Source organism: Drosophila miranda, chromosome XL (genome assembly GCF_003369915.1).
Source record: "Drosophila miranda strain MSH22 chromosome XL, D.miranda_PacBio2.1, whole genome shotgun sequence".
In the NCBI taxonomy this organism is placed as follows: domain Eukaryota; kingdom Metazoa; phylum Arthropoda; class Insecta; order Diptera; family Drosophilidae; genus Drosophila; species Drosophila miranda.
The window spans coordinates 13,928,379-13,953,908 of NC_046673.1; the positions used below are offsets into that span (position 1 = coordinate 13,928,379).

Below are 25,530 nucleotides of genomic sequence, written 5' to 3' on the forward strand. Positions count from 1 at the left end.
ATTGACGAAGTCGTCGCCGTGCGATGGCTGTGCGTTTTTTATTCTTGCGTGCTCCCCAGCCAGCACGTGGGCATCGCCTATCCTTGAAAACAGTTATACCGTTCGCAAAAATTACAGAGTCCTCGCCAAGCATCCAAATGAACAAGCTCCAATCGCTGTGAGTGGAAGCATGCCGCTCTGCACACTCAACGCCCCAAAACGACTCACTCAATGGAGCACTCACTCCATGGGCGCTGTTCACCACACTTCCCCACAGCGTGTGTCCCAAAGCCCCGCTGAGCTTTGTGCAGAAGCAGGGAAATTATTTGGTTCCCTGTTCCCCGTTGAGTCTTTTCCCAGAGCTTTCGGAGTGGGAAACAGCACTGCCGTTGATTTGAGACCAGTTGTGGTATTTATTGTTTAATTTAATATTGGATCTCATTAAAAACAGTCTCTGTTTTAGCTTGAATGAGAAGAGAATCGCCACCGAATTTCAGACGTCGATAGCTGAGGCTTGGCTCTCTCCTCTCTTTGTTAGAATCGAGGAATAAGCTGACGTAGTCACCACAACTGCTCTCTTTCGAGGACCATCCGTTTGTCATAACGTTAAACGTATGCTATCTTTTTCTAGCACTTATCTCTCTGAGCGCCGAGAGAGCTTGGTTGGTCCTCCCCACAGGGGACGACGTGACCTGTGCACAATCGCTTCTTGTCTGTCTCCTTCCCTCTCTGTTAGCTCTGCAGAGGCTTACTCTGTTGCTCTTTGGAACTCTGTTGCTCTTTGTTGTTGATCTGTTGATCCTACAGTAGTTTCAAGGTGTTAACCCAGAGATGACTCGTCAGATAGCGATACCGAGCATACCGTCCATGCCATTCTTGAAAAATGCAGGAATATCTGATGTAAATCATATATTCTTTCTTAAATCTATCAGAGTCTGAAATCTGTTACACATATAACTAGAAGAAACGAATACAAGCCAATCTAACATCACCAAAAAAACGAACAGATCCAAACAGATCAAAGACCAAATACTTACGATCTAGCCAAGGACAATTGGCTAGAGCTTACTTATTGAACGATTAAACCAACGCCAAACACACGGTTTAACCTATAAAAATAGCAAATAAGAAATGTCGAAGCGTCAACGCGATAATCCCGATGTCTCGGCCCGGAAGGCGGCCAAGGCCCGGTTCAAGCAGCTCGTCCGCAGTGTCATCCTCAATATGCAGTGGCTCAGCGATGCCACCGAGGAGACCGGCCTGTCGCTGAATGTCAAGAAGAATGTGGCGATGCTGGTGCGACAGAAGCGCAAGATTGGCATGATGACCATGGCGGTGAGTGTCCTGCCCGATAGTGTCCTTGTGTCCCTATGATTTGGTTCGATTCTCAGGAGAAATCCCTGCTGCGCATGCCACACTCGACGCGCACCGTCGAGGAGAGGAAAAAACTCTGCACAATTGTGGCAAATCTTTCCTGCTTTTCCAGATTCAATCCGGTGAGTGATGCAGGACCTCCGCAGACCATCGTCGTTAATTTTTGTGTGTTTTTTGCAGAAACTACGTGCACGTTTGGTGCCGCATCTGAAGTTTATAGCGCTCACTCCCGGACGGCATGTCATGAAGGAGGGCGATTTCCCCATAACCATCTATTTCATCATAACCGGCGAAGTGGAGGTGTCGAAGATGTTCTTCAACAAGGTACAGTCACCGCAGAAGACCGTATAGTGGTAATCCTTTTGCCATCCATCCAATAGGTTACCAAGCAATACGAATCAATATCGGAGGCTATTTTTGGTCCCGGTGACTGCATTGGAGACATCGATGTGATGGAGGATGCGCCCAGGACGAACACATACACGGCCACAAGTGAGCGAAAGAGCTGGCTTCCTCAGGAAGGAATATTGATGCCTTATTTCTGGTTTTTTCCAGCGAACTGCGAGCTACTGGCCCTCTTCGACAACGACTACACAACCCTCCTGCAGCCGTATATGAAAAAACTTTGGGAGGAGAAAAAGGCAGGAATACGCGCCCTGGATTACTTCAAGTTCTTCACTCCAGATCAGGCAGGTGTCTCCCAACGAGAATGCCCTTCCCAAGCGATAATAGCCATTCCATTCCATCCCCAGATTGTGAGTGCCTGCAAGTTTGCGACCATTCAGCAGTTCGATCCGCTGGACACCATCTACGAGGAGGATCTGGGCTCCCTCAGCGTTGTCTATTTCGTGCTCAGCGGCGAGTGTGTGGTGCTGCAATGCCTCCACATGAGGGTAGGTGCATCCATCAGCCACATCGAACTTTTCAGAATCTAAATTTCGATACAATTTAGGTGTCCTTCTTGGGCAATGAGAAAAGGTTCGAGCTGGACAGTGTGCAGAGGAATGCTTCTTCTGGCATTTTGGATATGGAACACACCAAGAACTTTGATGTCACCGATTATCTATTGTCCACTTCCACGTCGGAGCAGGAAAAGAAGGATAAAAAGAAGGCTGTAAGTGTGGGGGATCTAACAATCAAAGGAAACCTTTGAAACGTTACACCTCTGCCCCGATAGATGCGTAAAATGGGGCTCAAGGAAATAGAGGAGGCATGCGGCTTGATGGCGAGGCCAGTGCCTATTTCGCCAGAGCCTGAGCGGAAAGTTTTTCGGAAAACACGATATACAGTGTACAAGGGACCCGTCGACGACTACGAAACCTATGTGATGGATGAGGACGCTGGGGAGAGCCAGGAACTGCAGTCGCCAGCGGCCTACAGCGAGTACTCGTCATCCGATGATAGCTATCGTACGCCAAGCCCCGATGTGGAGGTGGAGAGCGAATCCGAGGGCTTGGAGATATTCACCGCTTCCATGGAGTCGAAGCATTCGGAAGTAGCGCCAGACCCGAGTCCCGAGAAACGGGAAAAATATGAGACCCATTTCATAGATGTGGGATCGCTGACGTTCGGGGCCATCTTTGGTCTGGGGGAGAAGATGCACCATCGCAACATAATGGCCCGCACCACCGTCCAGTGCCTGATTATACCGCGCTTCTGGCTGTTCGAGCCCGCCCAGAATCCGGGCAACATGTGGCAGCGACAGCTGCTCTACATCCAATCGAATCTACCCACCAGAGAGGAGCTCTTCCACGACTTCCTCAAGACGCGCAAATGGCAAATGTTTCGCCACAACTATGTCCAGAAATTATTGACCGAAAAGTCCAACTACTGCGATACAAAGCCCGAGGATGTCCCCATCGTTGGTCGCATCGTCGAGTCAACGGAATACTCCTGAATTCTTTTCTCTCATTTCTACATACGATATATCCCCATACACGTATTAACTACCTTTTCAAATCAATCGTTATAAATATGCTGTACTCGTATCGCATGGGTATCAAAGGCAGAACCAAAAAAAAAGACTTATTTTTATTTGGGATACGATGGGGATGAAAAGGGGGATACTGCTATCCAAAATGTGACTGGTCAGAGGTGCTTTGCTTTGTACTTCAAAGATTCCAAGTCCAGGCTACGTCAAAAATCCCATCAGATGGCTTAAATAGGAAAGCATACTTTGGGCTTTGTTTGTCTCGTTTGGTGTCTCGTTTGATGCTCCCATTTTGTGAGTTTTGGCTGGAAGATGATAGCCTTCTTGGATTCTCGGACAAAAGATGGTGCTATATGGTGTCCAAGGCACTCTAAGACATCTCCCGAATTTGTATTTCGAAAGATTCTTTGTAAAGGTGGAAGGAAGGAGGCTTTGAAATATATTTCTAGCTTAGAAGCAAATATATTTACTACTGAATACTTGCTTTTAAGCAATAATACCGGACAAAAACATTCTCGTATTCGAAACATTTATACACCGCCGAACGATCGTTTTCGATCTGTATCTTATAAAATCGTTACCGCCACTCGAACTCACAATATATTATTACGGAAATAGTGAAAGGCAATTAAACGGAATAGGAATCGGAACGCGCTAGAAGGTGTAAACGAATTATATGGAGAAAATATTCATATCATCGCTCTCATTAATCAACTAATTACGATCTACAGTTCGATTGTTTTTCCAGGTAAGTGTTTACTTCCAATTTATGGCAGCGCGTACGTATACCATTTTTTTTTTTTTTTTATAGTAAAGAAGAAGAACCAATTACGTATCAAAGATATTACAACTAGACGGTAAGTGAAATACCCCGATTTACGGTAATGTACATTTATCGCACGCCATAGACTTTTTTTATAGCGGAATAAAGTCCCGTTCCAGCAATAAAGTCCCCCAGATTGAGGGGAAATTCAGTCGGGTGGGTATTATTCGAGTAACATCCCTTATAACCAGATGCAGTGAATATCGTTTAATCGAATGCTTGGACGCGCTCGTTCTAAAACTAAACGGTCCTAGAAAAGCTCTAATTTTTATCCGAATCCACGCTTAACCAAACCCCTTTGAAACTTTCTGAAGGCATTTTTGGGGAAATTTCATAAAAGAATTGCATTCTGACATTTACAAATATTTTTTTTTTTATGTAAACAACTATCTCCTAACATCCTTAGTCTGAGAGAAATATGGTCATATCTTCTATAAATTCGTACATACGGGACTTCATCAATTGAGAACGTCTGGGCGGGTTTGTTGAGGTGGCTCGTATTTGCCAGGTGAAGGGTCTTACGAGTTTCGGGAAAACCCATCGGTTATTTCAAGAGCATATTTTTTATTTTTTGTTTGGTTTTTAATCTTAGGCAAAGTAGGCGAAGAGTCGGTAATCAGTTTCAAGCTGGAGATATTATTCCCCATCGACGAAACAATCAATTAGGGCCCGCGAGAAGTAGAAATAAATAGAACCAATGTTTAGTCCAACCAATCATCAATTTGGATGAGCAAAGTATTGAACCACAAAAACCTTGGCCCGCGATTTTTATATATTAAATATTTAGATCCTCTCTCGGCGGAAATATAATAGCTTAAATATTTAAATCTAAGAGTAACTATTTGGAAATCTGGGTGCTGTTAAACAATTAAATTAAATTGATTTGATTTGGGAATTTAAATGGAACTGGTGTTGGTTTTATGTTTCAATAAATAATCTTACAGCTTTCTGAAAAGCTCTGTTCTGTTTCAAAAGCTTACCCAAGGGCAAGAAAAGTCCGTTCTTAAAGAACTTTGGTTGTTGAAAATGATGTCCTTGTTTTTGAAAATATTCTCCATGCAACAAGGGTTGTGGGGCCACCCATATCCTCCTTTTCCGTGTTTTTTTATATTCATACATCCATGATTTGGCACCTGTGTAAATATATATTAAACACAGCTATTGAAGCCCCAATATCGTATTTTTTTACCATACTATACCACACCAGTGGACGCGAGCCTCCTCTTGGGCAATTTTTAAATTGTGTGGGATCCCATGTAGATCCAATATGGACGTCATACTAATGCCTCAATCTCACTGTATGTGACATGACGATCTTCCTTAAATATTTATCGCACAGCTTCGATATTTTGTGAGACAATCTTCACGGAGTTCGTCCTGCAACGTAGGACAGAAATTGACTTAAAAATGCCTATAAAATCTGGTCTGAAATTGGCATGTGTCCGAATAAATGGCACCTCTCGTAGTGTAGTCCAGGGTGGAGTCCTTGTAGCGCTACTGTTTGTGCTTCCTTGGCGTAGCTTCCTTCGTTCTTTCTTCAGGACTGAAATGAGCTTTATTTTTGCGTCGGCTCTTCAGAAATAAAGCGCTTGCCTTGTCCAATGAAAGCTTCCTTCTATACAGAGCACAATATGTGGACAAGGCTTGTTTTCAAAGCTATTTTATATGGAAGCTTTGGTAAAAGCTCTCCCTGGATGTAACCTAGTGCCTTAGTTGGACCTGCTTTCTGGGCTGCAGACACACTCTCTGTCTCCCTCTCTCTCTTTGTAGCTAGCGGTACTTCAATTAAAGCTTTTCCCTTTTGAAGCTGCGGCCCAAAACAAATGGTTTCTATAACTTAGAAGCTTGTAATAGGTACTGGTGTACAATTTGTCACGTGCCTCCATCTGGTGGTGGCATCAGCCCGACCACTGGTTGTAGTTGTAGTTCTCGTTGACGGCACAGAGATTGGGATATGTGGGATTCCGCCCCGAGGTGCACTCGGAGGCTGGGGCACCAGCGCGGTAGACGGGGTTGTTGAGCACATTTGTAACGGCATAATCGCAAGCCAGCAGCGTGGCCTGCACATTGTTGGCGTCCGTGAATCGGGCAACGGCACATCCCACGCGGCTGTTCCGCTCGTTCACCATCGTCGTGAAGTGCCCGATGGCGCTGTAACCGGAAATGGGATACGAATAGAATACATGAAAATTACAGGGATACAGGGATACAAGGATACGCACGGGCCGCCACGCATTTGATAGTTCTCCATGTCGCCGCTGGTTGCATATCGGTTTTCATCGAACCAGGAGGCAATGCGCTGGCGCAGGAAATCGTCCACATCCACGCTGCGGGTGAAGAGAATGCTGAGGTTCTGTCCCGCGTAGCGGTACGTGTTGGTGTTGCGGCACTCGTCGTGTGCCATGCGGCACTGCAGGGCATTGTAGGCGGCCAGCTGGGCCAAGGCCGGGTCCCAGCTCATGGTGGCCATTTGAACGGCGCTGGGGAAGCCGCTGACTCCTCCGCCGGCGATCTGGTTGCGGCGCTCGTTGTGCAGCTGCAGGATCAGCTGAATGTGGGGATCTATCTGCACGAACTCGCCGCGGCAGCCGCTGGCAAAGCGCTGGACCCATCCCGCCACAGGTGGGTTATTACATTTAGACGATAATGGGACCAGGGCCCGAGGCCCCTCATAATGTGCACACAACTTACACCGCTGTTCTGGCACGCCACGTGTCTGCCGCTGGGGCATAGATCCGGGTCACAATAGTTCTGGCCAGCCGACAAAGGGTACAGGGACCCCAGGACGGCCAGCAGGAAGGCCGGCAACAGCCTTGAAATCTCTCGGGCACACGATTGACGCCGTCTCATCGCGGGCCTGGGCATTCATAAATGAATGGAGCCCAATAAGCCGGACGGTATTTATAGGCAAGCTCTGCTCAAAATTACAAACAAAAAATCCCGTTTACGTTCCCACAGAAGTGGGTGAGTGTTCTATATATAACTTTTCGGCTTTAGCGTAAACAAGAAAATGGATCACTGAAACAGAAGGGCTAATCATCGTTAAAAACACAGTTGGTTTAAATATTTCAGGGTGGCCCCAAATCGCACGGACGCTGAAGGGGGTCTATAATTGGTATATAATCACAGTGACGATGAAGGGCGGCAGATATTAACAAGAAATACATTGGACACCGACTTTAAATAAAATATGATTAATATGAGAGCATTACACAGCATTAACATAAGAAAGAATAGAGCAGCCGCCCTCTGGCCAAAAAAATTAGTTAGCATTGGTCGCGCGTTTATACTCTCGGTCCGATAGTTGGCCGCCGTGTTAGGACAAACATATGTAGCAATAAACATTTGGGTTGTCTGTCATATGATGCTGGACGGTTAGTGTCCGTTAATTAATTAATTAAGTTCGTCAGATCTCCATTTGTATCGGTATTGTAAACAAATATATCTGTTTTTAATGGGCAATAATGCACTCACCTTGTTGTGCTAGTGCACCTAGTAAGATTCCCCTCTCTAGGCCACACACCATGCACCAAAAGTACCAATTTCATCGTCAGGTGTCTCTGTTGATAATTACTTGAATATGTAGTTGGTATGTAGCAAATGTGTAGTAATCGCTAATAGTGTAATACTTATAGAAAATTTATTCATTTAATTAATCCGGTAAACCTGTTTTACTGTTTGTTGCTGCGTGTCGTAGCCTGATTGTAATAAAAAATCGAGGAATATGATTTTCTGAATTTTAACGGAAATCTGGTATAAGATATCGGGGTATCGGTTTTTTCTTGTATGTAAATACGAAGAGTGGTATCTACACGGGGAATTTACACAACCAGCTGTTCCCCGGTTTAGATAGAGGTTTTTATACCCGATACTCCAAATGAGTATAGGGGTATATTAGATTTGTGGTAAAAATGGATGTGTGTAACGTTCAGAAGGAATCGTTTCCGACCCCATAAAGTATATATGTTCTTGATCAGCATCAATAGCCGAGCCGGGTCGCTCAATGTAGCCATACTGACTATGTATGTATCGGGTATAAATGTAGAGTTGCGGTCGCCGCAGCAACTCACAACGTTCCCCCTCGTTTTGATGTTGTGTTAGGTGGGTTAAAAACAAACCGTTTGACGTTTGATTCTGACGCGTGAAGACTTAGGAGGCTTAGAACATCATGCACAAAAACATGAAATATGATAAACATTGGTGCCTTAGCATATTAAGTCCATTGTTCGTTACTCGGTTACTTGTACTCGTGCTAGAAATATATTTTAAAAATAGTCTCGAACTCTTAAAGCCAACAGAACATGTCTCTCGGGCGTGTGTCAGGGATACGGAATAGTATGCTCAGGGAGCTAGCAAAGAAGGTGACGGTGCCGAAGCTCGTAAAGAAATCAAGCAAGAGCCGCTCGTTCCATTTCCGCTATCTGGAACTATGTCGCAACAAGAACCTGACACCGCTGGCTGAGATACGCAAAAAGTCAAATGAGACCACACTTCTAGAGTTCTATGCCGACAAGCTGACCGTGAGCGACTGGCTCCTCATCATCGAGGCCATTCACCATGACTTGACTTTGAAGACCTTAGTGCTGCGCATGCGTCGCACCTATGAGCACAGTGAGTAGCCAGAGTTTGACCGCAGGTCGCAGAATCTAAGCGAAAGCTTTTCCATCCAGATACAATTGATCCCATCGACACGGAGAATCGTGCCCGACGCTTTACCCAGCGTCCCGTGATATTTACGCGCTTTATTTTCCGTGCCCTCGTCCAGGCCATCTCAAATTGTGTTTTGAGCAACAAGAATCTCACAGTGGTCAAGTTGGAGGGTCTTCCCCTTTATGAAGGATACATCGAGGGCATTGCCAAGGTAAGTCGAGGACCAGTCATCCATTCAAGCAATCATTGGTTCTCTGCTTCTAGTCGCTGTCCGGCAACGAACACCTGGAGACATTGAGCTTCCGCAAGTCCACGCTCGGGGACAAGGGGTGTCAACTGGTTTGCAATACAGCCAAGTACCTCAACCGGATAACAATAGTCGATCTATCCGAGTGCAACATCACTTGCAAAGGGGCCGTTTACGTGGCCGAAATGATAAAGGTATGCATATCGAAAGGTACATCGGCTACATGGTAATGGGAATCCTTGATATCCCTCCAAACAGATGCAAAAGATTTCACGTTTCACGGAGGGGTGGGAGAAATCGTTGCGCTACCAGACTCCCGATATGAACTCATTGTTGGGCTTGCGCACAGTTCTTCTAGCGAACAATCCCAATATTGGGGACCAAGGCCTCTCAAGCATCGTCGAGGTGCTGAAGGAGGATGCCTGGATAAAGGGTAAGTAGGAGAAGCATTGCCAATGCCGCTCTAAGACTTTCTGTCTGTCTTTCTCTGCAGTCGTCGACATGCAGGGCTGTGGCCTGACAGATGTTGGAGCCAATGATATACTTAGCCTACTGGATCTGAATACTTTCATCCAGGAGTTCCATGTACGCAACAACGATGGGATAAGCCAGGCATTGCAGCGTACCATTCACGAACGCCTGCTGCCGCCCGAAAGCGAAGTGAAGCAGGAAGTGGATTTCGATTCCAACTGGTTGAAAGACGTAGAAAACGGAATCTATACCCAGGGCAAGAAGAATACTATCGTCAAACTGCTCGCGTACACCAAGTCCGTTGGGGAGCAGCTGGCCTTCGAGCGCATTCTACGCCAAAAGGCCGAGGACCTGAACTTAAAGCTCAGCAAGCAACTAATGTGCAAGAACAGCCAGATGGCCGCTAACAACGTCGCGCAAGGCCCCGATATGCCCAAAGATCATATGCAAATGAAGAAGGACGTCAAAGTGTATGTTTTTTGTCTGCTTTGTCTCTTTGTGGATATCATTCATATAATTCGTATAATTCATAGATCGCCGACACCCCGCCAGATGCGCAAGCCCAACGAATATATGGAAATGAAGGAAGACTTCCAAGAGTATGTTTTTGCCTGCTGTACCTTTCTGTGCATAGTAAATCCCTCATTGGTCTGATCCACAGGTCGCCGACATATCGACAGATGCGCAAGACCAACGAATATCTGGAGATGGAAGAAGACGTCCCAGAGTATGTTTTTGCCTGCTGTACCTTTCTGTGCATAGTAAATCCCTCATTGCTCTGATTCGCAGGTCGCCAAGATATCGCCAGATGCGCAATACCAAGGAATATATGGAAATGAAGGATATCGTCCCGGAGTATGTTTCCGTCTGCTGTACTTTTCTGTGAATTGTATAACCCTCATTGGTCTGATCCACAGGTCGCCGAAATATCGCCAGATGCGCCAGACCAACGAATATCTGGAGATGGAAGAAGACGTCCCGGAGTATGTTTCCGTCTGCTGTACTTTTCTGTGAATTGTATAACCCTCATTGGTCTGATCCACAGGTCGCCGAAATATCGCCAGATGCGCCAGACCAACGAATATCTGGAGATGGAAGAAGACGTCCCAGTGTATGTTTCCGTCTGCTGTACCTTTCTGTGCATAGTAAAACCCTCCTTGGTCTGATCCACAGGTCGCCGAAATATCGCCAGATGCGCAAGACCAAGGAATATATGGAAATGAAGGAAATCGTCCCGGAGTATGTTTCCGTCTACTGTACTTTTCTGTGAATTGTATAACCCTCATTGGTCTGATCCACAGGTCGCCGAAATATCGCCAGATGCGCCAGACCAACGAATATCTGGAGATGGAAGAAGACGTCCCAGTGTATGTTTCCGTCTGCTGTACCTTTCTGTGCATAGTAAAACCCTCCTTGGTCTGATCCACAGGTCGCCGAAATATCGCCAGATGCGCAAGACCAAGGAATATATGGAAATGAAGGAAATCGTCCCGGAGTATGTTTCCGTCTGCTGTACTTTTCTGTGAATTGTATAACCCTCATTGGTCTGATCCACAGGTCGCCGAAATATCGCCAGATGCGCCAGACCAACGAATATCTGGAGATGGAAGAAGACGTCCCAGTGTATGTTTCCGTCTGCTGTACCTTTCTGTGCATAGTAAAACCCTCCTTGGTCTGATCCACAGGTCGCCGAAATATCGCCAGATGCGCAAGACCAAGGAATATATGGAAATGAAGGAAATCGTCCCGGAGTATGTTTCCGTCTGCTGTACTTTTCTGTGAATTGTATAACCCTCATTGGTCTGATCCACAGGTCGCCGAAATATCGCCAGATGCGCCAGACCAACAAATATCTGGAGATGGAAGAAGACGTGCCAGAGTATGTTTCTGTCTGCTGTACCTTTCTGTGCATAGTATAACCCTCCTTGGTCTGATCCACAGGTCGCCGAAATATCGCCAGATGCGCCAGACCAACGAATATCTGGAGATGGAAGAAGACGTCCCGGAGTATGTTTCCGTCTGCTGTAACTTTCTGTGCTTAGTAAATCCCTCATTGCTCTGATTCACAGGTCGCCGACATATCGTCAGATGAGCCAGACCAACGAATATCTGGAGATGGAAGAAGAATACCGCTCTGAGTATGTTTTTTGTTGTGCTGTTGCCCTTTGTGTATGGTGTATCCTTTACTGGTGTATTTCACAGATCATCGACTTATCGCCAGTCACAATTCGACAGCTCCGTGACCACCTCGGAGTTGAGTCCACGCAGCGACGCGAAAACGCTGCGTCCGTACGATGAATCTGAGGATACCGATAGCCGTTCCCAGGCAATGGACCCAATGGAGTTCAGCCATTTGGACGTTCGCAAGGTGCGCAGCGAGACGAAATACGTTGAGAGTAACGTGAATGAAGGCAAAAAGAATCGCGAGTCGAAGTCTGATCACGAGTTCTCCAACGAACTCCACGTAAGTGATTCATTCTTCACTCTTGGACAGCCACATTCATTGTTCATTGTTCCAGTTCAAGCTTAAGTCGATGGTGCACTTCGAGCGTGATATTGGCGACAGTGCCAACGTGTCCGCCAAACAACAAAAGCGCGATCGTTACGAAGAAGCTGGAGACGAGCAGCACATTGGGACAACTGTCATGGTCAAGGGCGGTCGTAAGCAAGGGCGTGGTCGCAACGATGGAGGTGGAGATGCGAAGTGCAACTCGGTGGGGCAATTCGAGCAGGACATTGGTCCCACTTCCATGATCAAGGACGGCTATAAGCAAGGAAACGATCGTAAAGTGGGCGCTGCAGACGGCAAGCAAGACTCCATGGAGCAAATCAAGCAGCCAATTAAGAAGACAGCCAAGGCCGGCCACAAGCAACGGCGTGCTCGTAACGATGGAGGTGGTGACGGACAGTTCAACTCCATGGAGCAATTAGAGCAGCACATTGGTCCCGCTGTCATGATCAAGGACGGTCAAAAACAAGAGCAAGATCGTAACGATGGTGGTGGAGACGGCAAGCGTTCCAAGCAGGCAAAACAGCGACGCCGTGCAAAGATGCCGGACAGTATCGATTAACATGTTTGGTTGCCATGTAATGTTTGTCCGTTTTTTGTTTCATATTTTATAAAGCAACCCAAATTAATGGGAGTACAAAAAGTATACAATCCTGCAGAAAATGTATTCATTTAGTGAATACAATTATATTTTTAAAGGTAGCCATCTTTTAAACACCAAAATCCAACCATGGACAGCGAACGATTAATCCATTTTCGACCAGTGGGCGTTAAAATACACGCCAGGAAAATGGGGCAGCTATCGTTTGGGCTTTTGTTGGGGTTTTATAAGAATAGGATGGAGCTACAAGAGGAATTTAAAAAACAGTTTAAGTTTCCGCGGCTTAGCTCCAGCTGCTCGCCTGTTTAAATAGATGGGGCTTAAGTGGGTTAAATATATCATCAGTATATTTCGGTATATGTCTTAGGTCGTACAGTATATTTTTTAATCGAAAATTTTGTATCGAAATCTTCTGCCTGCCGCAGAACAACAAACCGGTGCCAAAAAATTTTCATTTTCATTTCTAAATTTCGAAACTCAACTCAACTTAAAGGGCAATAATGGCAGCAGTACCGGGACGTGCCCTGCACTATGTGTTCAAGATCGGAGATCGGGCCAAGAACGCCTTCTTCTTCCGCCGCATCCTGGGAATGAAAGTGGGTATTTTTCTTATGATTTGCGAATAGGATCTTCGGACCAACCAACGTTATCGCTGCGGGGTACAAGGTTTTTTTTTATCTGAACAACGCAATTGGCAATCAGTGGCTGCTGACTGATTAATTAAAAGCCCAGATGCCAGATAGCGGTAATGACTCTGTAATTTTTCCCGACAACTAATGCTGTCTCTGTCTGTCTTGGCCAAACAGGTTTTGCGTCACGAGGAATTTAAAGAAGGTTGCGATGCCGAATGCAATGGGTAAGTCGCTAGCGACTGGCAACAAGAATCAGAGAAAACGTTGTCCTTCCCCAAATCCCTTGCAGCCCTTATGACAATCGGTGGAGCAAGACCATGGTCGGCTACGGTCCGGAGAGCTCCCATTTCGTGATCGAGCTGACATACAACTACGGCGTGACCAGCTACGAAATGGGTAAGGGGCAGTAACAATCAGTAGCAATCAATTTGTGCCGTCATTGTGCCAGCACTCTGTAATCGACAATCTTACCACAGGTAACGATTTTGGCGGAGTCACCATCCACTCCACCGAAATATTGCCACGCGCCGCCCAGCACTCGTACCCCATCGACAAGACGGAAGGGGGCTGTCTGCTCACCTCGCCCGACGGCTACAAGTTCCTTGTGATCGATCAGGCAGCGCCGACGGCCGATGCCGATCCCGTGCAGTCGGTGGAGCTGCACGTGAGCAATCTTGCGGCCTCGCGCCAGTACTGGGAACAGCTGCTGCGGATGCAACCGCTGGCGGAGAACAAGCAGTCCGTGCGGCTGAGCTACGGCGGCAAGCAGGCGTCGCTGCAGCTCACCCAGATTCCGGATCCCATTAACCGGGCCAAGGCCTACGGACGTATCGCCTTTGCTGTTCCCTCGGCGACGCAACCGCCGCTGTACGAAGCAGTCAAGGTAGCCGGCGGCACGATCCTGAAGTCGCTTATCACCCTGGAAACGCCCGGCAAGGCCACCGTGTCAGTGCTAATCCTGGCCGATCCCGATGGTCATGAGATCTGCTTTGTCGACGAGGAGGGATTCTCGCAGCTCTCCCAGGTGGAGCCCGATGGCGAGCAGCGACTGGACAAGTACATTGCCAAGGATCCCTTCCAGAAGGCCTAGTTCCAATCTGGAATGTGCATTATTTGGCCCTAGCTGGGCTCCCTTCCAGCCGAAGTGATGCCTCTCTGAGATGTGTTGGAGTTGTACATAAGTTTTACATTTGTTTCATGGCCTAACTAGAATTTTATATCGTGGAAATCGGGTAATAATATACATATATTTCGGATAAATATTGTACTAATGCTTCGATATGTTGGCTGGTCTAACCTTTGGCCTCTGCCTTCCAAAGGAATGTCTGTCATTTGCATTAGAGTTTAATGATTCGTTTTTATAGGCTATTCCATGAATGTGGAATGGATTTCCAGTAAGCTTCGGGTCTTGGTCAAAGACAATGGATCTTCCCTGTACATCGAGGTTCTCGCTTCAATCGTGGCCACCTGCCCTAAGCACAGACTCCTATGGAATGCTTTTCTCCAGTCCACGGACTGCGAAGGACTGCTGCGAGTCGGAGTGTCCATGATCTGTTGCCCATCAACTCTTGCCTTTGGAACTGCTGACCTGTCGCCTGAACGCCTTTCGTGTCACTTTCTTTCTAGCATTACGTTAAGCAAAATCGTTTAAATCTTTTTAAACTTTTTAGGTTTCCTTTTTTTATTTTTGTAGTTAGTTGTAGTTTTTTTTTCTTGTTTTTACTTTTGTGACCATTGCAATGAAAAATCCGGTGACCATCAAGATGGAGCCAGCGGTGGCGGCGCCCGCGGGCAAGCTCTTGGAACAGGTGAAGCCCTGGGAGGTGTTCGACTGGCCGGAGGAGCAGCGTCGGAACATCCACCGGAGCTGGGGCAGTGTCTTTGCCAATGCACGGATGAACGCGGCGGCACAGAAGTACTTCGACAAGTGCATCGAGGACCACCATGGGCACGACTGCAGGACCCTGCAGCTGAGGAGCATGTTCAATCGGTCGGTGGCACGGGCCGAGGCGGCCCTGGAGGACAGCAGAAGGGCGGCCCAGGTGCTGGGGCCGGGCGATGTGCACTCGCAGCGGGAGATGGCGGATGCCCTGTACGACCTCAATCGCTTCGAGTCGAACAAGACGTTGCTCAGCGACAATGTGCGCCGCCATGTGGGCACCTCCGTGGAGCCGTTCGAGAAGCGCCTGATAGTGGTCAACGAGAACTTCAAGGACAGCATGGGCCACAGCCTGGGCAATTTCTTCATGGAGAATTCGAGCAGCCTGGGGTCCTTCTATGAGCAGAAGCGGCGCGATCTGTTGCCGCCGGACAAGCGGCCGCACTGGAAGATCCTCAGGGAATCGAACCAGTGCGATGTCCAGAGCGTTCAGGAGGAGGAGAAGGAGAACCTCTCGCCCTTGGAGAAGGCCCGGCGCAGTCGCAAGACAAAAATCTTTTACCAGAACTATTTGAATCGCGCCTGGACCGACTTCATCTTCCTCAAGACGCTTCGCCAGAACCCCAATCTCCTGCTCGACCATTACTTCGGCACATCGGAGGAGCGGAGAAAGTACCTGGACAACTCGTTCCAGCGCATAAAGACCTTCACCCGGATGCTCCACTCCCGCAGTCCGATGTACAACGAGATGCGTCGCGGGCACAACTTGTCGCAGCGCTTCCGCGAGGAGAACCTGTTCCGCATCCAGTACCAGACCCACCGGAACATGCACAGCATTCTTCGGACGATCCGCGTTTTAAAGCAGCACGATGATCCGGACGTAAGTGTGGCATCTGCATTCATTTGGATGCCCAGTAACCCGTAACCCTTTTTCCTTTTTCAGCGCCTGCGGAAGTTCGTGGAGGATGTGATGGCTAACTATGTGACCATCAAAACGAACCGCGTGATGCCTTGGAAGGTGGAGTTCACGAACGAGGTGTACAACCATTTGGCCCTGAGCCTGTGCGAGAGATATCGCCTGCCGACCACACGGGTCAGCCCGTATGACAAGAACTCCATGTGCCTGATGCTGAACATACAGGCGATCAAGCCGCTCGAACGGTCCGTCTATGTGTTCGGGGATCGTTCCTCGTACTCCTATCCACTGCATGACAGACCGAAGTCGCCCCTGTGAGTAATGGGTGATTCGCTTTCCTTTGATCATGCCTGTACCGAATGGCTACTCCTTTTGCAGAAACCTGCAGCACCTGGAGCAGCGTCTGTTCTTCGCCAAGCTGCCCATTGAGCGCACCTATTTGCTGCACGAGATGGCCGACTATCATGTGCAGCAGAATCATTTCGTGCAATGCCTGTCGTATGCCCAGCAGGCCATCGAGGAGTCCAAGCTGTGCAACAGCAAAATCTGGCAGTTCCTCAGCACGATGCTGATGGCCAAGTCGCACGCGGTTCTGCACAAGTACGAGCGCCAAACGGAGGTCCTCAACGACGCCTACATGCTGGCCGCCGAGCTGCAGAACCCGCGGCTCTGCACCTTCGTCGAGCTCTGCCGCATGCTCAACAAGGACTACATCACCCTGCGCAAGATGTCGCAGCTGGTGGCCAGCAAACGTATACGCACCAGGCAGGACAATCGCTCGAGCATCATCAGCTCGCCACAGATCTCGTCCACCAACCTATCGCTGTCCCATCCCACCGAGAACGAAAACAAGGGCTCGAGGGACTCCAATAGGAATACGCTCAGCTCTGTTGATCCAGGGGCTCAAAAGCCAGATACTGATCTGTTTTCAGTAAATGGCATTTGACCCCCTGGCATCGGCTGAGCGAGACGCAAGCCTGGGAGCCCCCCTTTAGCCCACAGCGAGGCAAAGCCTTGCAATTGGAAATTTCTGCCAACAAAAACCGAAATTGTTTAAGAAAAAATACCATAAAATGTAACAAAATCGTATCAATAAAAATATCCATACCATAAAGAATTTTATGTAAGGGAAAGGTATGGTATATTTTGGGGCCGATTTGAGGTTTGGAAAAAAAGTCCTTTGTTCAGCGATAGACTTCTTTTACCACTGGGGCTGCTGAACTCACAGAAAGGAGGCCAAAAGGAATTTTGTCTCTCTGAAAAAATAGTGAAAAATTCTAGAAAACCACAACATTTGGTGGTTGTATCTTCAGGCACGATTTTAAAATCCTGTGAAAGGTGATAGAAATTTTTGTTGGGCTTATGATATACGTAGGTGGAAAGAATAGCACGTGTGGATTGTAAGATGGAACAGATTATGGCACGTATATATGGATGTGGTATGTTTGTATCAGGGGTGTTCCTTATTAAGATGTATTAGATGTAGAGTCACAGCCAACATTTTTGTTCGAATATCGGCGCTTCAGTTTTTGAATATATGGCAAATTCCAAGAGGTGTTATTATTAAACCCTCAGAATAAATAGAATACTAATTTCCATAGCAATAATATTCCATTATAGATCAAGAGAAACTGCACCTAAATACAATAAAAAAGTGTGTCGTTCCTCTCCTGTTCTTTTGAAACGATGCCAAAACCAAGATCCAGAGCATACCTTTTGACACCAAAAACAGGCCCAAAACAAAAATAAATATGTATGTATTTAAAATATATACCAAAATCGAAAATACACATAAAAAGCGTAATTGAATGTTACATTGAAATACAATTAAAAGTATAATCCAATTTTTGTGACTGTAATTATTGTTGCCACATCGAAAAATGGAACGAAGCGATACAAAAAATGGGTTTTTTTTTCACACATTTAAATTATTTACGATGAGCGGGGAATGCAATTGCACTTGACTTCAATTTGGCCAATAGCCTGCCGCCCCAAACCCACAACAGCCCAGCCGCCAGCCCCCCATTCACCAGTGGCCTGACCTCGCCCAACTAAAAACTACGATTTGCATATTTTGTTGGGGAATTTGTTGGTTTCGTTGTCAGCATTGAATTGTCGCATGTTTGCCCCGGACTGGGGTTTTGTTACTGGGTCTGGCAGTGGGTTTGTGGGGACTGGGGACTGGGCCTAAAGGAGGAATTACATTTTATTTTGTCGCGGGCTTCGCTCCACGAAAAAAACAGTAACAAAAACTGAAAGGAAATTATGGATTTAATAGGACGAAGCTGCAAATACACTTAAGGGTACAAGGAAAAAGAATACATTTTAAAGAAGATTTCAAGAAGGAAGATATGTTTCTCAAGAACCAAAAGAAGACGCCCAAAGACCCTTATTAACTCCTTTGGATATCGTTCAATGGGTTCTATGGTTCTATTGGTGTCTCAACAAGAAACATTTGACTCGTTTTTGAATTTGAGCGCATAAAAATGTGTAAATTCTTTGTCCAAGGCCTCAATCAGCACTTTCGGGTGAGCGGAATTTTAGAATTTTGGTTCCTTAATGCAAAATTTACTAAAATTCCGATTAAAAAATAATGGGTGGTGGTAGGAAGATGAAAAAGAAAATTTTATAAGAAGAGACCTAGCGGTTTTGAAAGAAATAGAACCAAAAACACCGTTACACGAGATTTAAGAGTAACAGAATGTTGGGTATACCCTTAGATAGGGCCTGGAAAACATTAAAAATAAGCAAAAGAGCAAATGCGTCAATAAATGCAACGACAACAAATGTTTTATTGTGTCAATGCTGGCCCAGAAGAGTAGATGAGGGGAGCAGGGCATTGGGTGTGATGGGATGCGGCGGGGCACCGGGTCCCAAGTGGCCAAAACAAATGCAGAGCCCGAGTCTAGCTCCATTGTGGCACATGGCACATGGCACATGGCACACATACTTTTACCCGTGGTCGGGTCGTCGGGCCCTCACTCCTATTTGCAGCTCATTATGCCAGTTGCCATTAAAAGTGAAAGAGAAACCTGCCTGCCCAAGGACCTCTATCTGCACCCTTGTCCCGCCCTGTGTCAAACACTGTGAGAAATTGTCAGAGACAGGCCGCCGTGCTGCCTCTGCCTCTGCCCTGGCATATCGTGCCTCACCTTGCTCTTCAATCAGACTTGGAGGCAATCAACAAGCTCCCTCCTATTCGGAGATTCGAGGTTCGAGGCTCGAGGCTCCTCAGAAGGAGCACCAGCAACCGGCAGAGCACCTTATTTGCCAAATTGAGGTCAGCACAAGAAGGTCGCGATAACAGCGCAAATAATTGGTAACGGCAGCAGCGGCAACAGCAACAGCAAAAGAAAACCAAATTGCATTGAACGTTAGGGTTCCATTTTGGTCTGGTCTCGGGCTCGGGCTGGTGTTTGTTCTGGTTCTGCTTCTGGTTTCGGGGCTGGGGTTTGCTCTGGTTTTCTGGGTTGTTGGGTCGGTGGCTCGGGGCGGTGGGTCAACTGCAAGTCATTTCAAATTCAAACTAGCTTAAATACTTAGAGCTTTTGTTGGGTGTTCGCATTCAGATTGGAATGGCAGATGACTGACTCGGGGGAGCGGCGGTTCCACAGTTACCACAGTTAGCTGTTGGAATGTGTGAAAAATTGTTGTTGTTATTGTTTTGTGTGCATTTAATACTCGTACTTCTCCTTCTACTTGACTTTTCCTCCTTTTGATTCCGCCCTCGATTCAACTTTTGGCATTTTTCTTACACCCATCCCACCTCCCACACTGGTTGGAGTATTTGTTGTTGTTGAAGTTTAAATGTTCGTCACGGGTGGAATGGAATATTGTTTGTGTAATTTTTCGTGGCTGCAAATCGTCTTTCATGCAATTGTTGTGTTGTTGAGGCTTTTCTTGTAGAATTGTGGCTGTTGTTGAGGTTGTAGTTGGCTTTAACATTAGTTCATACGGGTAGTATTTTATTTTTGGCGCCTATTGAGGATGTTAAGTTGGAGTAGCTTCTTACACTCATCCCCCCCCCCCCCCCTCTGGTTGGAGTGTTTGTTGTTGTTGAAGTTTAAATGTGTGTCACGGGTGGAATAAAATATTGTTTGTGTAATTTTTCGTGGCTGCAAATTGTCTTTCATACAATTGTTGTGTTGTTGAGACTTTTCTTGTGGAATTGTGACTGTTGTTGTGTTGTTGAGACTTTTCTTGTGAAATTGTAGCTGTTGTTGAGGTTGTAATTGGCTTTCACATTAGTTCACACGAGTAGTATTTTATTTTTGGCGCCTATTGAGAAAGTTACGTTGGAGTAGCTGTTGGTGTTGGCTTTTGTATGGTAATCAAGCCCTATTACAAAGTGCTAAAGATGTGCCACCAATCTACAAATGTCACATACATTTCGTGGCCAATATCTGATAAGAATTTTAGTTTAAGTTCCAGCTAAACTTTTGATTTTTGCCCCTTCCACCGCATGCCACGCGATTCGACTTTGTGAACTTTTCTCGCTCTGTAAAGTTTTGGTGTTGGTGTTGGTGTTGTTGTTGTTGTTGTTAGTGTTGTTGGTGTTATTCGGGTGTTTTTCAGGGTGTGATGGTGTTACTGCGCTGCCATTCGCAACTAATTTACGACTGGCCATCGTTGCGCTGGGAAAGACTCTCCAAAGACTGCGGCAATTGTCGGCCAATCCCTGCAACACCCCCCTCCCGCCTCCCCCTCCCCCAGCACTCCCATGCACCACAAAGTTAAATGAATGTGGCGGCCAGCGAAATATGCTACAAGTAAACCATGAAAATAAATGCCCAAAAAGAAAGAAAAAAAAAGGAAGCGCACAAATTTAACTACAAAATATATGCTATGTAGCGCCCCCAACCCCCCACATATATATATGTACTACATAGTGGGCGTTTGCAGGGGGCGTGGCGCGCACTAAGTGTCCCCAATAGGGCATGCAATGCATTAGGCCACCCGGCAAGAGCGAACCTGACCAAAAAAGCGACCGTCCCGAGATGACGACGAATGCCAGTACGATGACCTCAAAATACACAATCAATGGGGGAGTCGAAGGAGGAGGAGGAGATGGGAATGCGGTGCCCCACCAAGGTGCCATTAGAGCCATTAGGATTGGCAACTTGAGCCGATGACGAGGCCGATGATGATGCAGCAAAACTAATAAAATTAAATTATTATGTAAAATGCAAATAAAATAATATGCAAATCGAATTTCATCACTACTCCGGTGCCAGAGCCCGAGCCCATATCCATTCCCTCTATTGAGTATCCGTATCCATGGCAGGAGCCGTAGCTGGGGCTGGGGCCGGGGCCATGAGTAATCACAGACGCAAAGCCAAAAACAAGGCAAATAAACACATAAATAAATCAAAAATGGACTACGACAAATCTCTAGCCGGGTTGGCCGACGGACGGTCGACAGATACGGACAGCGGAGAGCATTAAAATATGGCCAATAATAAGGGAAGTCTCCAGGCGATAGATCCCGACTGAGGGGTAATACGAGAAGGCATGATCAGGGCAACAGACGGGGCTGGAGAGAGAGCGAGTGGGAGTCGAATGGGGGATATAAAAGCACTCGAAATCTATATATATTTTTGTAATATTTTAGATCTCTTGAGTAGAACTATCCTGAGTAGAACTATATTTTTACAGTGCGAATCCCTGACTCACAAACCGCCCCTCGTACTACCCTCTGGAATACAGTTTTTTTTTGGGTGGCAGGGAGGAGGGAGCTCTGCTCTGTGAAAGCCAAAGCCAAAGCCAAAAAATTCGACTCGTGCAGACACACATAGAGTCAGAGACATTTTCGTAATCAACATAAAATCCAATCATCCGTCATGGACAGCAGCAGCAGAGCAGCAGGAGTACTAAAGGGCTGTCCCTGCCGCACCACTGGCCGGCCCCCCCTCCCTCAGCCAGTTCTTGCCTTTAAAAGTGCCAAAACCGAAAATTTTGATTTATGGGCTACTAGAAGACGGGAGAAGCCAGGGAAAATCATAAGAAGTGGAAGTTGAAGAAAGCACAACCAGAAATATCGTTTCGCTGCCCCGAACCATTTGATACACTCTGCTTCCGATCCATTGTTCTTAAGGGGGGAAGCACTGTACCCCTGAGACTGCTACACAGGCTAGCCATAGGCTATAATGATCCCATCTTATCGGTTCCGGTTTCCGCCTCGCCCCTGGCTCACGCGCCTGCTCGCGCCGATATGAGTCAAAGGATTATCTATATGGTTGGAGATTTCTGTATAAAATCATGATACCCTTTGGATACTGCAAGGGTATGGCAATTATGTGTGTGTATGTGTTTTTGGGGGGCTCATTTATAACGCGCTTAAATCTAATACGCGGACAGTACTCTCACTGCATGAGAACGAGAGATGGACAGTGGTGGGGGGAAAGCGAGATAGAGAGTGGTGGGGGAAAAGCAAGATAGAGAATGGGAAAGCAAGATGGGTAGGTGGGGGGGCCTGTTGTATTGGGTTACTTTTTGCCGAGTCTCTCGTTGTCTTCCGCATCCGGCAAACGTGCGTAAAGCGACGCGTGTCCGCTTTATGATTAATATGCGCGACAAACCCACGAGAAAAATACACGATAAATGCAAAGGAGACAAGAGAATGGGGCAAAAAAGAGGCGAGAAAGCAGGCGGACAGGGGAGGATGGGTGGCTAAAGAAGAAGCTGAAAGGAAATACAACTCCCAGACACAGGCACAGACGTCCTGTCTCCTGCTCCTCCGCCCACACTGCGGATCTGATGACCAGCTGGCGGCAACGGCAGCACAAAAACAACGGTAATGATGGAGCTTTTGCTGCATATCTCGGGGGCTGGCTGTCTGTCTGTCTGGCTGGAAGCCGGAATGGAGTGCGTGCCAGGAGTGAAAGTGAATTAAAAGTGCCGGCAAGTCGAGGATATGTCTCGTCATCGATTGCCACGGCCATCAAGTCTTTAATATTCAGTGGCTGGAAGGGACTTCCACAGAAGATCTGTATTTGATGTCTTCTCTGAAGGGTTAACCATGGAAACTCATCGCAGAAGTAGTTTCTCCAAAGATGAGTTGGAGGTCCCAAGAAGACGAAGGTCTGGGGCACATATATTCCTGGTAACGACGCTTCAAGCGATATTATTTGTGGCTTACCTGCTCAGAGACCGTGAGAGCATGTTAAAAGTGTACAAGGTGGTACCTTTACTCTCTGACGGGTCTTATCTTACGCTCAGCACTGCTGAGAGCGCTTTGAGGCAAAATAAGACCCGAAAAGAGAGCGCGTGACGAGAGCGGAGCAGCTTGTATAGTTTCATCAAGGGTGGAAAGCCTTGTGGATCGTAACAAACAGATCGAGAGCGAGATTGAGAGCCAGCGCAAGCCGCTAACACTGGTCTGTAGACGGCAGCAGCCGCAGCAACAGACTGTTACCTCCTGGAGCCCCTGTTAACTGCGCTGTTACCCCCTAGAGCCCCTGTTAACTGCACTGTTACCCCGTGGAGCCCCTGCTAACTGCACTGTTACCCCCTGGAGCCCCTGTTAGCTGCACTGTTACTCCCTAGAGCCCCTGTTAACTGCACTGTTACCCTCTAGAGCCACTGTTAACTGCACTGTTACCCCCGGGAGCCCCTGTTAACAGCGCTGTTATCTCTATTCGTTGGTCATTCCTAGGCAATCACATTAAAGGCTACCCGTACGGTGATAGACCGAGTTATATGCGCACACATCTGTACACATGATCCGTAACGATTTGTGATTTGCATATACTCCTCTTAACAATTTTCTGAGGATTATCTTAAGCGGAAATCTCTCTCAGACAGGGACTTGGAGTTTCTGCTGCTCCCGTGATGATGGTCCCATCCAGGCGTGCCTTCATTGCGCTTGAGAGAGCACTTCTCTCCCTCTCTATCTTTCTGATTCGGTGGTGACCTCTTGCTCTTGCTGTCGTTGCTGGCTTTTGTGCCTTTGTGCGGCTGCTTGTCTTGGACAAAGGAAATCGGTAGGGTGGTTGGCTGCTGGCTGGTGTGGCTTCCAAAATGGGAATGCCTGGGCCGGGCAGAGAGGGAAAATGTAAATGATAACGACAAACAAACAAATTAGCACAACTACCGCAGTAGCATTTGTGGGTCCGCCCTCGCCCTCGCCCTCGCCAGCCCCAGTCCGCACCCACTATCACGGCTTTCTCTGCTCTACCTTTCCTCCAGCTCCTGTTGAGGTGTTGCTCCCCTTTTCTCGTGTGTCCGTGTGTGTGTGTGTGTGTGTGTGCGGCTGTGGCAAAGTGGCACACTAACACCCATTTGCTCACCTTTCAGCCTGGCCCAGTCCTCGCTTTTGGTGTGTCTCCGGCATAACTTTATCGCCTGCATGTCATATTCCATATTCCATTGTACTATTTGCTGTCATACGTAATGAAAAGGAGCGCACATTTGTTAAAGAGCAAACGAGCGCGCAAATGAACGTGCGAACTGACCCAGGACCAGGACCAGGCCAAAGCCCAGGCGGAGGGGTTTCCTCCCCACCACCATCATCGTTTCCATCATCCATTCCTGGCCCAGAGATGGTCAAGTGAGCCGGCCAGCCCCAAGAGACTCGGTGGGTTATTTAGCAAAAAAAAAGCTATGGCTTAAGGCTCTTCAAATGGAACCCTTGATGGAAATGTTCTCTGGCATGTTCAAAGGTGATCGAAGAGCACTACTGTACGGGTTTTATAGAGTCCCCTTAAGTCGGAAGCGTACAGAGAGCTTTAAGGCTTGAAAGTACAGTCTCGTTCAGAGAGAAAAGGGCTCTAAGGAGAGCTCCTGAAATTCAGACTGTGGGCTTCCTCCGCCTTTGGAATACTGTGCAACCCCTGGCTCACTAGCCTCGCTATAACAGAGCTCTATCGTGTCACGAGCTACCCTCTGGGCAGGGCAGTTGAAAGTACAGTCTCGCACGGAGAGAAGTGGGCTTCCTGCTGTACAACCCCTGGCTCACTAGCCTCGCTTGCTCGCGCCGATAGAGCCCTATCGTGTCACGAGCTCCGCTCTGGGCAGTGCAGGGCCTGCTGCTGATGTTCGTTCGTGTCCTCTGTCCTTTTTCTCCACTCCTTCGACCCGACCCGCTCCGCTCTGCTCTGTTCTGTTGCTTGTTGTTTTGGCCAGTGCGGTCAGCTCCGCACCCAGCTGCGCCTGGCACTGCCTCTGCCACTGCCTCTGCCTCTGCACCTGGCCCCCTTTGCAATTCTTGTGCCCGTTTTTGCACCTTTTGTTATACTATTTGTTTTTTTTTTTTGTTGCTTCTCCTGCAGCCCACAAATACCCTTACATATTAGAGGGGACACTCGTGCCTTTGGCAGAGATTGGACAGGCGGCGCGGAGGAGGGCGAGGTGGGAAACGCTTTCACTTGGCCATCACGTACGGCAAACATACGAATAGCGTCGCTTTGGTCGGGGGCTGGTCGGGTGGGGGGGGTCTGGTCTGGTCTGGTCTGGCCTGGCCTGCCCTGGACACTTCTGGGCCCCACTGTGCACAGTGGCAGCAAAAGTGCAAATGTCATT

The 25,530-nt window shown here is 47.4% G+C and overlaps 5 protein-coding genes and 1 long non-coding RNA gene across 12 annotated transcripts; 4 read left to right on the forward strand and 2 right to left on the reverse strand.

The window, feature by feature from the left end:
- Positions 1 to 910: 910 nt before the first annotated feature.
- Positions 911 to 3,362, forward strand: LOC108160674. The gene is made up of 8 exons (XM_017294823.2): positions 911 to 1,314; positions 1,371 to 1,475; positions 1,534 to 1,677; positions 1,734 to 1,845; positions 1,909 to 2,042; positions 2,106 to 2,246; positions 2,306 to 2,467; positions 2,531 to 3,362. Exons 1-8 carry the CDS (start codon positions 1,111 to 1,113, stop codon positions 3,248 to 3,250), a joined length of 1,722 nt encoding a protein of 573 aa, XP_017150312.1. The 5' UTR covers positions 911 to 1,110; the 3' UTR covers positions 3,251 to 3,362.
- A 372-nt stretch (positions 3,363 to 3,734) lies between these two features.
- LOC108160647 (protein Cep78 homolog) lies at positions 3,735 to 12,629 on the forward strand. 7 transcript variants are annotated; one of them, XM_033389274.1, is made up of 22 exons: positions 3,743 to 4,031; positions 4,095 to 4,140; positions 8,398 to 8,717; positions 8,777 to 8,967; positions 9,021 to 9,197; positions 9,262 to 9,436; positions 9,497 to 9,944; positions 10,008 to 10,073; positions 10,136 to 10,201; positions 10,264 to 10,329; positions 10,392 to 10,457; positions 10,520 to 10,585; positions 10,648 to 10,713; positions 10,776 to 10,841; positions 10,904 to 10,969; positions 11,032 to 11,097; positions 11,160 to 11,225; positions 11,288 to 11,353; positions 11,416 to 11,481; positions 11,544 to 11,612; positions 11,677 to 11,938; positions 11,994 to 12,629. In XM_033389274.1, exons 3-22 carry the CDS (start codon positions 8,408 to 8,410, stop codon positions 12,543 to 12,545), a joined length of 2,976 nt encoding a protein of 991 aa, XP_033245165.1. In that variant the 5' UTR covers positions 3,743 to 4,031; positions 4,095 to 4,140; positions 8,398 to 8,407; the 3' UTR covers positions 12,546 to 12,629. The 7 variants fall into 7 exon arrangements, with proteins under 7 accessions (XP_033245177.1, XP_033245174.1, XP_033245176.1 ...); XM_033389283.1 differs by lacking the exon at positions 11,160 to 11,225 and having other exon boundaries at positions 3,740 to 4,031; XM_033389285.1 differs by lacking the exon at positions 10,648 to 10,713 and having other exon boundaries at positions 3,740 to 4,031.
- Positions 5,985 to 7,364, reverse strand: LOC108160708 (antigen 5 like allergen Cul n 1). The gene is made up of 3 exons (XM_017294883.2): positions 6,798 to 7,364; positions 6,329 to 6,708; positions 5,985 to 6,257 (listed from the first exon to the last, which is right to left on the reverse strand). The coding sequence occupies exons 1-3, from the start codon at positions 6,969 to 6,971 to the stop codon at positions 6,005 to 6,007; spliced, it is 807 nt and encodes a 268-aa protein (XP_017150372.1). The 5' UTR covers positions 6,972 to 7,364; the 3' UTR covers positions 5,985 to 6,004.
- A 284-nt stretch (positions 12,630 to 12,913) lies between the features above and the next one.
- Positions 12,914 to 13,506, reverse strand: LOC117187186. The gene is made up of 2 exons (XR_004471925.1): positions 13,298 to 13,506; positions 12,914 to 13,236 (listed from the first exon to the last, which is right to left on the reverse strand). It is a non-coding gene; the product is annotated as an uncharacterized LOC117187186 (long non-coding RNA).
- On the forward strand, positions 12,983 to 14,476 carry LOC108164828 (glyoxalase 1). Its single transcript, XM_017300751.2, has 4 exons — positions 12,983 to 13,180; positions 13,391 to 13,440; positions 13,506 to 13,612; positions 13,693 to 14,476. The coding sequence occupies exons 1-4, from the start codon at positions 13,085 to 13,087 to the stop codon at positions 14,304 to 14,306; spliced, it is 867 nt and encodes a 288-aa protein (XP_017156240.1). The 5' UTR covers positions 12,983 to 13,084; the 3' UTR covers positions 14,307 to 14,476.
- Positions 14,477 to 14,579: 103 nt separating this feature from the next.
- Positions 14,580 to 17,125, forward strand: LOC108164827. The gene is made up of 3 exons (XM_033389293.1): positions 14,580 to 15,975; positions 16,039 to 16,325; positions 16,390 to 17,125. Exons 1-3 carry the CDS (start codon positions 14,956 to 14,958, stop codon positions 16,955 to 16,957), a joined length of 1,875 nt encoding a protein of 624 aa, XP_033245184.1. The 5' UTR covers positions 14,580 to 14,955; the 3' UTR covers positions 16,958 to 17,125.
- The last annotated feature ends 8,405 nt before the right edge of the window (positions 17,126 to 25,530 follow it).

Excerpts from the sequence above, each read along its gene's own strand:
- LOC108160674 (XM_017294823.2), top strand. The coding sequence starts at position 1,111 with ATGTCGAAGCGTCAACGCGATAATCCCGATGTCTCGGCCCGGAAGGCG. Across the intron at positions 1,476-1,533 it reads GCTTTTCCAGATTCAATCCG|AAACTACGTGCACGTTTGGT; the intron begins GTGAGTGATGCA and ends TGTTTTTTGCAG. Across the intron at positions 1,846-1,908 it reads GAACACATACACGGCCACAA|CGAACTGCGAGCTACTGGCC; the intron begins GTGAGCGAAAGA and ends GGTTTTTTCCAG.
- LOC108160708 (XM_017294883.2), bottom strand. The coding sequence starts at position 6,971 with ATGCCCAGGCCCGCGATGAGACGGCGTCAATCGTGTGCCCGAGAGATT. Across the intron at positions 6,709-6,797 it reads TGGCGTGCCAGAACAGCGGT|CGCTTTGCCAGCGGCTGCCG; the intron begins GTAAGTTGTGTG and ends GGATGGGTCCAG. Across the intron at positions 6,258-6,328 it reads TATCAAATGCGTGGCGGCCC|CGCCATCGGGCACTTCACGA; the intron begins GTGCGTATCCTT and ends TTCCGGTTACAG.
- LOC108160647 (XM_033389274.1), top strand. The coding sequence starts at position 8,408 with ATGTCTCTCGGGCGTGTGTCAGGGATACGGAATAGTATGCTCAGGGAG. Across the intron at positions 10,586-10,647 it reads ATGGAAGAAGACGTCCCAGT|GTCGCCGAAATATCGCCAGA; the intron begins GTATGTTTCCGT and ends TCTGATCCACAG. Across the intron at positions 11,482-11,543 it reads ATGGAAGAAGACGTCCCGGA|GTCGCCGACATATCGTCAGA; the intron begins GTATGTTTCCGT and ends TCTGATTCACAG.
- LOC108164828 (XM_017300751.2), top strand. The coding sequence starts at position 13,085 with ATGGCAGCAGTACCGGGACGTGCCCTGCACTATGTGTTCAAGATCGGA. Across the intron at positions 13,181-13,390 it reads GCCGCATCCTGGGAATGAAA|GTTTTGCGTCACGAGGAATT; the intron begins GTGGGTATTTTT and ends TTGGCCAAACAG. Across the intron at positions 13,613-13,692 it reads CGTGACCAGCTACGAAATGG|GTAACGATTTTGGCGGAGTC; the intron begins GTAAGGGGCAGT and ends ATCTTACCACAG.
- LOC108164827 (XM_033389293.1), top strand. The coding sequence starts at position 14,956 with ATGAAAAATCCGGTGACCATCAAGATGGAGCCAGCGGTGGCGGCGCCC. Across the intron at positions 15,976-16,038 it reads AGCAGCACGATGATCCGGAC|CGCCTGCGGAAGTTCGTGGA; the intron begins GTAAGTGTGGCA and ends TTCCTTTTTCAG. Across the intron at positions 16,326-16,389 it reads GACAGACCGAAGTCGCCCCT|AAACCTGCAGCACCTGGAGC; the intron begins GTGAGTAATGGG and ends CTCCTTTTGCAG.